This window comes from Tasmannia lanceolata, unplaced genomic scaffold (assembly GCF_043159265.1).
Source record: "Tasmannia lanceolata isolate RefF3 unplaced genomic scaffold, GAP_Taslan_0.1 ptg000013l, whole genome shotgun sequence".
Taxonomy (NCBI): Eukaryota; Viridiplantae; Streptophyta; class Magnoliopsida; order Canellales; family Winteraceae; genus Tasmannia; species Tasmannia lanceolata.
This window is the reverse complement of record NW_027518690.1, coordinates 33,198,272-33,213,891: the sequence shown is the minus strand read 5'-3', so window position 1 is coordinate 33,213,891 and position 15,620 is coordinate 33,198,272. Positions and strand designations below refer to the sequence as shown.

At 38.7% G+C, this 15,620-nt stretch overlaps 1 protein-coding gene and 1 long non-coding RNA gene across 3 annotated transcripts; one reads left to right on the top strand and one right to left on the bottom strand.

Moving 5' to 3' along the window:
• The first annotated feature begins 10,095 nt into the window (after positions 1–10,095).
• On the top strand, positions 10,096–13,388 carry LOC143891407 (uncharacterized). 2 transcript variants are annotated; one of them, XM_077395981.1, is made up of 3 exons: positions 10,096–10,563; positions 12,180–13,004; positions 13,112–13,388. In XM_077395981.1, the coding sequence occupies exons 1-2, from the start codon at positions 10,554–10,556 to the stop codon at positions 12,953–12,955; spliced, it is 786 nt and encodes a 261-aa protein (XP_077252096.1). In that variant the 5' UTR covers positions 10,096–10,553; the 3' UTR covers positions 12,956–13,004; positions 13,112–13,388. The 2 variants fall into 2 exon arrangements, with proteins under 2 accessions (XP_077252096.1, XP_077252095.1); XM_077395980.1 differs by lacking the exon at positions 10,096–10,563 and having other exon boundaries at positions 11,264–13,004.
• A 172-nt stretch (positions 13,389–13,560) lies between these two features.
• Positions 13,561–14,990, bottom strand: LOC143891423 (uncharacterized). Its single transcript, XR_013255327.1, has 3 exons — positions 14,714–14,990; positions 14,091–14,504; positions 13,561–13,989 (listed from the first exon to the last, which is right to left on the bottom strand). It is a non-coding gene; the product is annotated as an uncharacterized LOC143891423 (long non-coding RNA).
• Positions 14,991–15,620: the final 630 nt, after the last annotated feature.

The window sequence follows — 15,620 nt, the reverse complement described above, 5'->3', positions numbered from 1 at the left end:
ATCGCTTGCCTTCGGAGGGAGAGCTATTTTTGTTAGCCCAAGGGTTCCCATGGGTTCAACCAAACACCATGTTTTGATGATTAACAAACACAAATTGATTAGTCTTTTATGGACTAATGAGTTTCCTTGAGTGTTGCGCTATAGACAGGTAATTCAAAGGTCAATCCATGCTAGCACACACCATATATGGCCTATGCTTGAAAATGAACCAAATACAAGTCAAATGAGCTAGAACAAACTTGAACCATCATGCTTTGGAAGTACAACTAAGGAGAAGCTCTATCTCAAGCACCTCAAGTATTGAACAAGCAAAGGAAGATTATTGAAGGCCAAAGCTTAAGGATCAACATGCAAAGGATCTTGATCCTTGGAAGATGTCAAAGCAAGGAGCTCAAGTGAAGATACCACAAGCAAGCCAAGAACCATATTTAAGATCAAATGAAGATTGGCTCAAGAGTTCATTCAAGAGAGTGTTAAAAATGGTAGAATGTTTTCCTCCCCCTCTTGGACTTTCTCTTGATCAAGGCACATCTTAAAACCCCACAAAAATATTTTTCAAAGAGACTCACAACCTTAAAAATGACTTAAATGGATAAGTGAATGACCATGGTGGTATACCAACATGTTGGGACCCATATGGAAGTCCATTACATGGTATAAAAACGAGTTCTGAAGGCCAAACTGAGATCAACACCTAAAATCCATCATAACTTGTACAAAACATTTTTAAATATTTTTGAAACTATTTTTAACAGAAATATTTCATCATTTCCGTTCAAATCGAGTATAAGAATATCGAGATCCGATGAGAAACGAAGGAGATATGAATTTTACAAGATTGGTGCTAAAATCTAGAATCCAGGTACGAAACTCCGTGGGTTCCCACGGAGCTCCATGCACTGAACTCCGTGGAACCTCACGGAGCTTTGTGCACAAAACTCCGTGGAACCTCACGGAGCTCCATGGAGCGGTCACTACGGAGCTCCGTGGCATGCCTCCGTACTAGCCGTTAGAGACTCTCAAACGGTCATATTTGAGTCTCTTTTATATAAATGATGGTCTAGAGCTCATTTAAGCTCTCTAACATATTGCCCAACCTAGTTGGATCATAAGACACACCTTAGCATCATTAAAGATCCATAATCACTCTCTCCACCTCATTTGTGCTTTGATCTTGATTAAACCATTTTGAGAGTGGATTAAGCTTTACTTGTAATTTTCTTTGAGAGTCTTGTAGTGAGCTTTATTTGTGTAAATCAAGCCTACAAAGACGCTAAAGAAGTGTGTTCATTCTTCCTTCCTTCAACCATTGTAAGGAGAGGGTCTACGATTCGGCCCGATAAGAAAGGAGAATCAAGCTTGTAGAGAGAGGGTCTTCGATTCGGCCCGTTAAGAGAGGAGAATCAAGTGCTTTATAAAGGGTCTCCGATTCGGCCCACTAAGAGAGGTGAATCTCATTATCAGAGGGTTCATTGATCAGGCCCGCTAAGAAAGGAGGATTGTATAGTGGAAATCCCCCAAGGAGCCAAACTTGGAAGAGTGGACGTAGGGCTTGCCCCGAACCACTTTAAAATTCTTGTGTTCATCTCTTTGACTCTCTACCTCCTTCTCTTGATTGGTGATTGGTACACATCTCTCTTACTCTCTCTTGTAAATGCTTTCATATTCATATCCTTGCTTGAGTTAGTGATTAACACTTAAGTTGAAATTGCATATTCATCTCCTGCTATTTAAGCCTCTCATCATTCTAATCAAGTTATAAAATCAACTAGGGAATAAAGTTCACATCATTTCTATTAAGCTTAATTAATCAAACTAACTTGATGGAGAAAAGTTTAAACTAGGGTGAAACAAAAAATTTTCAAAAAGAGAAAAATCTTTAAAGATAATCAATTCACCCCCCTCTTAGGTTACCTATTGGAATTTCACTTGGTACCAGAGCTAAAGGCTCTTATATAGATTTTTGTACTTTCAAATCTCTTCAAGAGAAAAGATCTATATTGGCAACCTAATGGCTTCTAGACTTCCATGTTTCGATGGAACCGACTATGGATCTTGGTCGATCCATATGAGGTCTTATCTCAAGAGTCTAGATAGTGAATTAAAGTAATTGAAAATAGTTTTGTACTAAACTCTAAATCTTGAAAAATTAGTGATCATGATAAGAAGTTGTTTTCATTGAATTCAAAAGTTATGATTGCACTTTCTTGTTGTTTACCATATGACATATTTGAAAGCATTTCATCTTGCAAAAATGTTAAACTACACTTGAAAAGAACTGTAAAGAAAATATTTGTCTTATGGCATTAGAAAATAATTTTGATGATGATTTACATGAATTCACTATTGATGAATTGTTAACTGCATGTGAAAAACTTCATTAAAACTTGAATTTTCAAATATAAAAAAATAAGACTATCAAAAATTCTTTGCAAAACATAACTAGAGACTTTGACATTTTAAAGAAAGAATATGATTCACTTGCCTCTACTAATGAAAGCTTAATCTTAGAAAATAAATCTCTTAGTGATAAAGTAGAAAAACTTTTGTTGGAACATAAGAAATTTAAACAAGAAAAAGAAGAAGAACTAAAGACAAGTTCATCTCTTGAAGTTAGCACATTAAAAGAACAATTTGAAGAGATGAAACTTGAAAAGTATAAACTTATGTTGAAAAATCATAAGCTACAAGAAGAAAAAGCTAATCATGTTTGTTCTCATAACCATTCTGGTAGTTCATCTCGTTCATCAGCTACTAGCTCATATTCTTGTGATTTTTGTGGTAGATTTGGACATTACAAATCTATATGTAGACTTAGATTTGTAAAAAGTAGCAAGTTTGTATGGATTAGGAAAGATTTAATGTATAGGACAAACTTGGATGGACCCAAGTTGGTTTAGGTTCCAAAATCCCCTACTTGATCTATTTCATCGTTTTAGTAGGTTTAGGGGTTGTGCTTAAATGTCTATATCATTTGAAATTTGTTTGCTAGATATCATGTGCTTCATAATTAAATATCGTATATCTGGATAATGTTTGTTAGATACAACATATTACATGAATTTGGCAACCTAGCTATTTCTCTACTTTCTCTCTTTCTAAAGAAAATAAAAGCAGAAAATAAACTATAAAAAAGAAATCCTATAGCAATTTCAGTAGAGGTTTGAAGAGGAAGTAAAACCTGAATAATCAATGGTTAAAACTTCACTTACACTTACCCCCCTATTTATAAGGGTTTGGACCCAAATTTCTCAGGGTGCGAAATTGGGCCGACCCAATTTCGCACCGTGGGAAATTGGGTGACTCACCCAGGTCATTATTACTCCTGGGTGAGTCAGCAGGGCGAGTCAGCATTCGGTTTTCAAGAAGTTTCGTCTTTTTACTTTTTCAAAAAGCACAATTTTTGTCTTCTTTTTGGAAAAGTTCAAACGTCCGTAACTTTTGCGATTGAACTCCGAATTGGACGCGGTCAGATCTGTTGGACTCCTTGTTCCGAGGAATTTCCAACGAACCTAATATCGCTTGCCTTTGGAAAGGGAGGTGTTTTTGTGTAAAAACAAAGTGTCTTTGACTCAAAGTTAACCCCCCCATAAGAACATCGTGTGGGAACGAAATCTTCGGTTGTGCAGTAAAAGGTGGGTGTTGTGTAAAAATAGGCTTTTTGAGTGTGCCGTAGAGGCAGGGGCTGTGTAAAAATAGGCTTTTTGGTCGTGGTTTCGAAGTACCACGTGTTTTCTTTCGGAAATCCTAAAGAGATAATGAGAGAAACATAACGGGTGCTCAGGGCTACTCATAAGGTTCTTCTTTGCGACACTTATCACTAAACCACCATAACAAAATTAGGTCTCTACACTTGGATGTGCCGAAAGGGCAAGTGCTGTGTATAAACATGCTTTCCGGTTGTATTCTTGAAATAAAAGTGTTTTCTTCTGCGAACCTAAAGAGAGATTGGGAGAAACGCTACCGGTGCTCTGTGACTCGTCATAAGGTTCTTCCTTTACGACACCTATCATTAGTACCACCTTTACAAAATTGGGTGTCTACAATATCGAAACTCGTAGCGATGGATGCTTTGGCAATTCTGGGTACGAATGGTGAGGCGATCTCTCTATCCCACTCGGCTAGGAGATCTGGGTCGCACGGTATCTTCATTTGCTGCTAGAGTTCTCTTATCTGGCGCTGAAGGTTGGCGACTATGGTGGAACCCTCAAGTCAGTGATCAACTCTTGGTGGAGTTCGCTCAGCTGAAGGTTGCCTTTGCTAGGCAAGGTTTTCAAGCACCGGCTCTGCTGGCTCATGGGGTCTCCTTGGATGGTTCGTTCAGCGGGGATTGAGCGGTGGACTGGTGATTGACTCTGAACCTTATTGAACGTGGGGAGATCTTCTGCTTCTCGGATTGCGACGTTCAGAGGATCCGTGTCCTTCTGCCACATTGAGGGGAGGAGCGTCGTTGTTTGGAGGAACAACTACCGGAGGTGGGGTTGCTGGCTGAGGGGTAGTCTTCGCAACACTTGCTGGAGCACGTTAGTAACGTCTTCGTACTGCTGGGCGAGTTGGTTGAACGCGTTCATAGTGACTGGTGTATCACCGAAGATAACCATTACTCCGTGTAGACACCCCATTTTGACCGTACCCTAAACCCTTCATGATTGAGTAAAACCATATCAAACCAATGCTTTAGGACCCCAAATTTTGCCCCAAGGTAGCTTAGAGTCCCAGCTAGGTTCCCATAAAATTTCGTCAAAATTCGAGCGTGTTTGCCTAGCGAACGAGCCGAGAGAGGACCGTAGTGTAAAACAGAAAAAGGGGGTGTTTATCCTGAGATGGGGCGAATTTATTCTTGAATGGTGCTTATTTTTTTATCCGAATGGGACACGATTGTGTCGCGCGCTCATCAAAAAATTGCGCAAAACCGCACGCTTATCAAATTCGGTAGTGCTGATATCAACACCCCAGATTTCTCTATAAATATGAGTTTTTAAGTCTTTTTCAAAAAAAAAAAAGAAAAATCCGAGAGAGAGAGCGAGATCCATCTTCGTCTTCTCCGATCGATCATCGGTCGGACTCCGGCCAAGCTCCAACCGATTAATCCCTTTCTTTTTTTTACTGAGAGCAAGAGAGAGAGAGAGAGAGAGAGAGAGAGAGAGAGAGAGAGAGAGAGAGAGAGTTTCTCTCCAAATTTCCGATCCAAAACCCGTATTCTCCGATCAAATTTTTCCTTCTTCGGCCAAGATCCGATCGGATTCCGGCAATTTTCCAGCCAGGTTCTTCTTTGATCAGACGTTTTGATTTTCTAATTGTTTCTCTTATGTTATTCCATCTCAAACCCTATCATCTCCAAATCCCAAGCCTTAATTCCTCATTCGACACCCTAACCTTGGCTCTTCCATTTATTTTATTTTTTTCCGATCATGCTCCGATTGTCTCCGGCAATCCTCCGGCCAACATTTCTCCTCTGGCCAGCTGCTCTTTTGTTAGATCTATCCTATGTTTGACTTACAAACGTCAGATCCCAAAGCTTTAAACCCTAGATCTATACTCCTAGACCTTAGATCTATGATCTCTAGCCCTAACCTTCATTGATTCCGGCAATTTCTACCGGAATCCGGTTACTCTTTTGCCATTGCCAATTTTTTTTTTCTTTCTTTGAAATCTTTTAAAGTCCATGATTCTTTAGATTCCAGAGATCCAAGGCATTAGAACAATTTTTTTAAAATTTTCATAGGAAAATTGTAGAGAGGGAGAGATCAATAGCGAGAATAGAAATTCGGACAGACAGGGAGAAAATTGGCCGAGCAAAGGAGAGCTTTCATCTTCTCCGGAGAAAATCTTGTTGGAATTCGGCATCAATCTGACCGTGCAACCATTATTTTTTGTTCATCTCCTGAGAAAATCTCAATCAGCAGAAAACAAAGAAATCAACAATTCCCAGTAGGTATGGATTTCTAGTTTGACCTACGGATTCTTTAAATGGTTATTGCTACTGATGGTTTATAATTTTTTTTTTTTTTTTTTTTTAGAGATCCATTAAAGTTCTATGTTTATGATGTTTTGATCCATGTGTTGCTATGTTTACAATTGAATTGAGATTTTCTTTCATTAACTTTAGGGATTCAATTAGCAGGTGGCTATATATACAAAACTTTTATTACAATTTGCTACTACAGATTTCTGGTACAATCAGTTTTTTTTTTTTTATATAACAATAAGATTCTCAAAATTTCTATGCATGAAGGTTGTTATTATGTTTTGGACAAGAGAAATGATACTAATGCATCCATTCTCTGTCATTCGTATTAGCTCTAAATTGATCCTGTTGTTTGTTGCGGCTATAGCTGAAATGACCCTGCTGTTCAATATATGGCTATCAATGTTCCAATTCCCATTCAGTCATGCATTATTAACTCCATACATATTGAACTGTGCTTCACCCTTGCATGTTAAGCAATCCCCAATTATTTTCAATCAGGTTGTTGAGGTTTCTTTAGAAGTTGTCGTATCTCTTTTAGAGATCCCAGGTATTAAGGGTTAAGATGTCTTGATATTGGATCCTCTGTGTGCTAATGTTGACAACATTTTTTCTCTCTCTTTCTTTTTCTTGATTCGTTAATTTCTTAACGACAGTAATGGCTCAGGACAAGCATAAAATAAGATGAACTCGGGAGTGGTACATACTAGAATGTAGAGTCCTATTATTCCTTTGGTGTTTAAAGACAAATATCCTCCTCTTTGTAGTTTATTCTGTGTTAATTTCAGAGTTTGTAAGGGTTCAATGGGAAACATGGGGTAAATTCTTAAATGCTAGTCTCATCTAGATTTCGTAGTTTTGTACATAAGTTCAAGCTTTATTTTTTATTATAATTCCAATGAGTTGTCTACTCTCATGATCAGTATTGTCAAGATAATTGCTTTACAGGCTATGTAAGATTAACATTATTTCTAGATTGAACCAAGTTGATTTTATTTCTTATTGAATTAACTAATTCGGGCAGTTCATGAGTGGTTATATATTCCACTGAGAAAATAAGACAGCATTTGGGTTTAATTGACTGTGTTCATTGTGGAATAAGTCGATCAGGGCAGCAATTTTCCATCTTACTTGAATTGATTTTGTTTCATATAGAACAGGTACATCAAAGCGGTAACTCCATTTCCTGTCATCTTTTCTTTCCCTTCTCGGGATCTCTATATTGGATTTGAGTGTTTCCTTCGTTTTCATTCTTGCCTTCGGCTTCAGAGTTTATTTCAGCATTGAGATTTAGTGATAACAGAGTGTTTCATGAGCCAACCCTATCTTTTCCTGTCTTAAGATTTTACAGATAAAAGGATCTCTTTCTTAAGGGCATATTCTTCATATCCATAGGATCGTTTCCTAGGGTCTTGTCCTTTAATTTAGGAAGTTATCTTGTCCAGTAGCTTATCATCTTCCCTATCATAAGGGTGATGAAGGCGTTAGCCCAAGCCCATCTTTAGGTGACTTGCTTGGTCCAAGTAGCACTCCCCTCTTATTTTTAAACTTACTCAGTGTTTAGAAACCCTTATAATTTGTCCTCTCATTGTAAGGGCGATGAAAGAGTTATCTAGAGCTCTCTTTTAGGAGACATGCTATGTCTCGGCAGAAAATCAAACCTTTGGGAGATAGGCTTTGTCTCATTGGCCCTACTTATCCTTTTGTTTTAGGAGACATGTCATGTCTCATTAGAGCCCTTCTCAGAGTCATTAGCATAGGAGTCTGTCCTTTTGTGTTAGGAGTCAGTCTTTCAGTTTCAGGAGTCAGTCCTATCATCATAGGGGTTAAGATTCTTTCCAACCTCTCATCAAATCATGTGATTTTACCCGCTCCTGCAAGGAATAGGATGCTGTCCAACCCTTGCAGAGTTGTTATTCTGTTCATTCCCCCCGCAAAGCATAGGATGTTGTCCAACCTTTGCGGGATATCAGGAGTCTGTCCTCCCCTTATGATGATAGGATTCAGTCCTCTCGTGTCAAAAAACATCAAAAACATTCCAAAAACCAAAAACCTTAAAAATCTTGAGTCTTTCAGAGTAGTTAGGAAAATCATTTCCGAACTACGTTGGCTTGATCCCTTTCAACAGGGTACATAGTGCAGCTTGGGATCCACATCCCAGGTCCAGCCAAACTTTTTTAAAAATTAACATTTCAAACATTCCAAAAAATACAAAAAATCTTCAAAACCTTTTCAAAAAAATCTTCCCCTAGAGTTAGGAGTCTGTCCTGATTTGTATTGATATGGTGTGTCCTGTCGTGTGAGTGTCCCTAGAGTTAGGAGGCATCGAGTCGATCGGTTAGACATTCAGTCGAACCGATGGCTAGACTAGGAAGCATATAGTCAGCCCATGGTTTTCCTTAGGTTGCACAGCCTAGTTACACATAAGATGTAAGGCCCACCTGCATTAGCTTAAGACTAATCAACTTGCATTAGTTAGGGCATATAGAGAGTCCTAAAAATTACAATTCACTTGAAATTAAGCAATCGTACGAAAAAGCTTTAAAAATCAGTCGAGTCTAGTGGATCGAGTATAGAATAGCGGTTCTAGATGTTTAGGCATTGTAGTTTAGAATAGGTCATCGAACTACGTTGACTCCGATTCTTCCTGAGGCCGGGATACGTAGAGCAGCTGGGATGGACGGCCATCTTGGTCCGAGTCAAGTCGCATTAGAGTTATGATTTGTCTTGTCCTGTCATATATAGGATTGATTTGTGTTTTATGTTTTGATGTGTTTTCTTACTTTCTTGTACTGATCCTATACCTTTAGCGGTAGCATGCATGTGTTTGCACATCAGAACTCAGACACCAATTAGGTATGACACTCATAATTTAGCTCTTTAGGCTTGTCACTCAGAATCTAGCTATTCCTAGGTGACACTTCTTTCATTTCTTTTATGTGTGCTTCTTATTCATCTCCGAGACATGCATGATTAGATAGACGTCTTCTCGGAAATATTGTTCCCATTTCACATGACTTTCGCCCAAAAACTCTTCAAAATCAATAATAAATGGCATAAGAGACCAGGTGCTTGCACTTGGGCGGACGAGGTGCTCTTCAGACCTTCCAAATTCGTAACCAGGCACGAACCTTCTTTTAATATCTCTGGTTATCCGTTGCAACAGAGCATAGTATGGGATCCTTGGCCCACTTCCTTGGATGACGACTCTTCTTTGTTTAAGGTACGCCTCGAATCTGGGCTAGTCCCTGAATCGAAAGGTATCTCACCTTTGTATCGCCACTCATGCTATGAGGGGCACATTCTTTCGAGAGTTTCTTGGTAGAGCTCTCCATTCAGGTGGATGATCCTGAGACTGTTCGTGTGGGGGCCCGTCCCCCGCCTCTCTCGGATCGGGGTCCACACTCCGGCTATTAATGGTTGATCTTGCTGGTTGGTTTGGCTTCTCGTTACTGCTCTACGTTAGGTTGAGGTTGAGAGGGAGCTTTCGAAGTTTTCGACCTTGGCATCGAGGTCCCACGGATGACGCCAATATGATGGTGCCCAAAATCCAGCTACACGTACTAGCCTGGCGGAGCCTGTGATCTTGCGCTCACAAACAAAGCGTTAGTGGGGGCTTCGACACTCAAGTCAGAGATGGGAAACACAGACAAAAGGACGATGAGAAGGGGTGAGGGCTAGAACAATTTACCAGAAAGATGAGGAGAGGAGATTGAATGTGAATGTGTCTCTTGCTTGAGTGTGTGGACGCCTTTTTAGGGGAGGAGATCCACGAGGTCCACGATGCTAGTTGTGCCCTTAAATCCGCCCATGTGGGGCGGAATGGGCGGTGGTTTGAAAGAAAATCAAACAAAGGACAAAAGCCCTCACTTTTTCACATATTTGTACCCCATGCCCTTCCCAGCTTAAGTATTTAAACACCCCAAAACATTTACAAAATCATGCCATTTGGCCCTAAAACGTGAATCTCCTCTTTCCATTTGCAAAAACCTCCCAAATCTCAATCTTCACTCTAAAATCCTTCCCCAAATGATCGAATCACAAAAATCCCATGTCTATAGTTTGGTTTTCCAAAAAAAAAAAGCACCAAAATCCCTTGATGGATTCTCCTCAAAGTCTCTTTTTCTTGTTGGATGTTTCCTCATATTTGGGTTTCCAAATATAAAGTTTCCATTTAAGATTGGAATTCTAGAATATCATTGAAAGTTCTAGAGTTCCCAAACTAAGGTTGTGTCTTTGCATTCAAGCACCCTTTCATCATGTTTTGGCAACCCTTCATGTTTAGCAATGTTTGGAAAGGAAAGTAACTCAAAATATACTTTCTATATTCATGGGAAAGAGCCAAAACGAATTGGGTAAATTTAGGAAGTTCTATGGGGACTTTTTACCTACATAAGGAGACGTTTGGTCCCTCTTAAAACACACCTTGACCTTGAGATCTCACAGAGAGAGTTCTTCTTTGAGAGGTTTTCGATAGACCATCTGGTGTGGAGGTAAGATAAGAATCAAAGGGCGCTTCTGAGCCTCTCGTCGTGCTCGAAAAAGCTACGAGGATCGTCGGATTACACGCCTTCAAGAACAAGCCATGGCACAAGGTACTACAAACCCATCTCGTTTAATTTCAAGTTTTTCTTTGTTTTCAATGCCAAAGATCCAAAGGGATCACTAAAGTAATTTTATAAAATAACATTTGGTATCAAAGCAGAGGTTATAGGCATTGAAATCAAAGAAAATTCTAAACTTTTGTTTTGTGAAAACAATTTGAGTCGCCGGAAAAGTTAATTGCCGCCAGTTTCCCGCGGATTTTCCGACGATCCATTGATATAGGAGTGTTCCTCTAAACATCATTCCCCTTAAATTTCATCAAAAATCAATGGTCAAATAGAGAGATACACTTCCCCAAAGTCCAATGGCAGTTGTCGTAATTTCTTAAAAAGTTGCAGTCATACTTTTGTTTCGGCAGGGACGATGATTTTGGGGCGTCACGGTGACGCATGCGTCTTGGAAGTTCACTGGTGTTTATAAACGGAACTAAAAAGGAGGACAATTACGCTTTTTCGATCGAACTGTATTTGCTTTTGAAATATAAAAACGATGTTGCGATAGTGCCATGCCATGGTTTGCTTTTGCAAATTAAATAAAAGGACAAGATGAAGCTTGGAATTGCGATTATGCCATCAAGTTTTATTTAGTCTTTTTCTAGAGCAGTGGGGTATGTTAAATGATTTAATTCCACTCCTTAAGTAAATGCTTAATCTTCTTAAAGTTAAGTAGGTATTTATGAGGTTTGGACTGAACCTGGGATATAGTATTTTGATCCGAAACCAACAATTTTTATTTTGTGTGGAACATGTATTAGATTCTTTGTTAAATTGTAAAGGGTATTTGTGCATGCTTTGCAAAGATCTTTGAATTCACACAACAAGGTTTCCAAAAGATCTCTGTTGGTTTTTCTGGGCATAAATATATGCTTGTGCAAGTTGTTGGATGGCCTTTTGATTCATGCAACAAAGGTTCTAAAGGGTCCATATTGGTTTTAAAGGCACAAGTTGAGACATTAATATATGTGAACATACGTTAAGAACTAGCAATCTTCAAATTACATGAAGGTTTTGATCGGCCCAACGGAAGATCCTTAACCTTGTGTAATTGTATGATCTTGATTGCATGTTTTTAGGTTTATGATTTCAAGATAATTGCTGTGGTTTGGATATCTTCTTCTCTTACCTTGAAAATATTTAAGTCTCTTTTATATGGAATGTTCTGTGTGGATTATCAAGCTGTAATCTCTCTTTATAGTATGGAATGCTTAATTATAAGATTCAATTGAATGGCGCCCACTTAAGCATGGGGATGATTGGCCCAACGGAAAGTCATTGTCTAGTTTGATTGGGCGGAATGAGAAGGTTGGAATTGAATAACCGGGCTTGGGATTCTTTTCTGTCCAACGGTGATAGAATCTCTAGTGCTAAGTTGTTCAATTTTGGCCTGTCTCATGTTAAGAGCCCACTGTGTGTCGTGGCTCGACCCAACGGAAGGGCCTTGATGACACAAAGGGTGTCTTGAAGTATCACATTAAGGAATCGCTTGTGATATTGATAAATCTAACAACTAGTGATAGTTAGATTAATTTGATAAATGCTAAATAAACTCGATTATGGATCAAGGTGTTGTATTTCTGAGCAAATTGATAACAATGTTCTAATGACAGCGATTTCACCTGGAGATGTTGCTGGATATTTGTCTTGTATTGAACATTTAACTGGGACAAACTATGGAAAGTGGAAGGAACACTTGTATATTGCCCTCGGTTGCATGGAACTTGATTGTGCGCTTTTGATTGATGAACCACCTAAGGACTCGACTACAAGTACACCTGAGGCTAAGGCACTTCGTGCCAAGTGGGAGCGATCAAATCGCATGAGTCTTATGATAATGAAAAGTACCATAAGTACGTCCATTAGGGGTGCAATTCCTGACACTAAAGACAAAAAGGAATTGACCGCCAAGGAATACTTAGCAGCAATTGAGGAGCAATTCAAGGGGACTTCCAAAGCACTTGCTAGCATCCTTCTGATGCAGATGCTGACTCTCAGGTATGACAAACAGAGTGGTGTGCGTGAATACATAATGAAAATGAGCGACATGGCCTCTCAGCTTAAAAAGATAGAAATTGAAATTTCTAAAGGTTTCCTTGTCCACTTCATAATGACTTCTCTTCCTGTGCAATTTGGACCTTTTGAAATTAACTATAATACGCAAAAAGAGAAGTGGACTATGGGCGAGTCAATTACCATGTGTGTCCAAGAAGAGGAAAGGTTGAAAGCAGAAAGGCAAGATAGTGCTCATTATATCGCATTGGGTCTCACAAAGACCAATTTTAATAAGAAGGGCAAGAATGGTGGAAACAAAGGCAAGAAAGGTAAACCTGCAGATGGCACTACCCCTCAGGGCAAATTGGGATGCCACTTTTGCAGGAAAAGATAACACATAAAGATTGAATGTGGCAAGTACAAGTCATGGCTTGAAAAGAAAGGTAATAATTTAGTTTTTATGTATTTTGAATCCAATTTGATTGACGCACCTAAAGATACTTTGTGAGTTGATACTGGTGCATCTGTTCACATTACAAATTCTATGCAGGGTTACGTGCAAAGTCGGAAACTGAGCAAAGGACAACGGACCATTGAAGTAGGGAACGAAATAGAGATTGATACGGAAACCCGTAGGGACATTTCATCTCATTTTGGGTACGGACTTCTGCTTAGATTTAGTAGATACTCTTTATGTTCCGACACTACAACAAAAAAGGTTTTTAGCAGTGGTCATGACCGCTGCTAAAAGTGGCCAAAACTGCTGCTATTACTTTTAGCAGCAGTTATACAACCGCTACTAATTCTCTCATCGCTGTATTTTTTAGCAGCAGTTATAACCGCTGCTAAAAAGACCGTTGTTGTATGTTACTATATAGCAGCGGTTATGACTACTGCTACATTTGGTTTGTAGACATCGAAGTTCATCAATATAGCAGCAGTACTGTATCTTTTAGCAGCATCTTTTAGCAGCGGTCAGGACCGCTACTAAAAGTGATATTTAAAAAAAAAAAATTATAATTCTAGAAATCCCCAAAATAAGGGTATAATACAGAATCTGGCTTAAGTGTACAATACATAACCTGCTTTAGACTATAGTACCTTTACACACATAAACATTACATTCACAAAATTAAACAAAAACTAAAACATATCCATCCAAAAATGTTACTGATTAGATTGAAAAACCTTGATCTATTAGCTTTTCTGAAACCCCAATGTTAAACTGATTAGATTGAACTCTTTGATTTTCTCTTTGATGTGTGATCAAGCCCATGCCATCAACTTCTAAAAACAGCCCAGCCTTGGAGATCAAAGGTGATCTTAACTTTTCATGAATGGTAGATGGAGATAAAGCTAAAACTTGTTGGTCGAACGCTTTCCGATATTACAGCAACACCCAAAACCTCGAAGGAAATTCCTTTAGCACTGTTGAATACCAAATCCATCAAAATGAATAGACAATAAGAAATAAGCATATAAAAGTACTTCCTAAATTCCCACTTTCTAGAAATGGTCAGGAAACTTACCAAAAAAATGTTGTGGAACTTCTCTAGTAGAGTTATAACAATGGCTTGAGCGTGGTTAGCTACTGCCGCAACTTGCAAAAGTTGAACAGAACCATCCCCTTCTCTGATTTGTGAGGAGCCACAATTTGCATCATCTTAAGAATCCTGAACTCAGAAGAATGGGAAACATAAGTCAAAAGGCAATTAGACGAAATGGAAGGGGAAGAGAGAACATGATCACTAATGAGAGAAGGGGATGGTTCACTAATTAGTGTATATGGTGGCAATGCACAGAGATATTGCGACGTAAATTGCAAGACGTAGCCAATAGTAGCCTAGATCCCTGTACATGTTCACAAAGGATCTTTTGGTGAGGACAACGCATTGAGTAAGGAAACTAGCTTGGATTTCCTTCATCTCCAAAGATCCTCCTTCCTACAAATCAAATGGGCCCTTGTAAGCATGTCATTAGCACAAATATAATTAGACCAAAGTCATAAAAAGTTGTCTAAAATAGCGATGAACTTGTTCGACCAAGCCAAGTCTAGGAAAACCTTAGCCTGGTCGACTTGCTTAGGCATCAACAAGTCATGAATTGACCCATGGGCTTTTAGAATACTAGTAGGTTCAACTACAGGGCTTACCATTTTACATATCTCGTGTCTTGATACTTGTTTTTTTTTTTTTGATGGGTATGTCTTGATACTTGTTGATAAGTGATGGATGACTTGTATGACTTCACAAGAATGTCAATTGCTTCAGTAGCCGTTTTGGTCCCTATCCCTTGCTCAATGTCCTAATAAAAAAACAAGGATTTGAATAGGATTTCTTTAAGAGATGATAATAGCTACTAAAACATGAGTTTTTATATGATGAAGAGCCGTATAAAGCAGTATTGGAGATCCCATCCTTCATATTTGATCCAACAGCAGCTCACTTTTTGCCTCAAAAAGTGAGCTGCTGTTGGATCAAAATATCATGGATGGGATCTCCAACGTACTCCAATACTGCTTTATACGGCTCTTCATCATATAAAAACTCAATCCTAAAACATAAATATGTGAAAGAAAAAAGCCTCCTCACCTGATCGAAGTCTTTATTGATTGTTCCAAGGTAGTGATCACAAGGGCTCCTTAGTAATGGACATGGGAAGCCATTCAATGCAAAAAACTACAGCAAATCAAATCCAAAGCATCCTTAATTAGTTCATTTATGCTCATTTGCTGTCAAAGCAGGGCCAAAATAAATTGCTGCTCATTTAATTATGGACTAAGGCTCCATTTATTTTTGCGTAAAATGGACGTAAAACCAAATTTACACCCATTTTTTGTTGAAGTATAAATGAATAAATAACGCCAACTCTAACAAATTAAGCTTTCTAAGTAATTGGTTGTTTCATGTGGTATCAGAGCTAGGTTCAAAACCCAACAACTCCTTGATATTAAAATCCAACAGCCGAGCCAAAGGAAGAGGGTGTAGAGCTTAAGCTTTTGGAGTATAGGTCACATTTTCTACTTAAAAAATATGTATAAAATTAGTTTACTCCCATTT

Excerpts from the sequence above, each read along its gene's own strand:
- LOC143891407 (XM_077395980.1), top strand. The coding sequence starts at position 12,107 with ATGCTAAATAAACTCGATTATGGATCAAGGTGTTGTATTTCTGAGCAA.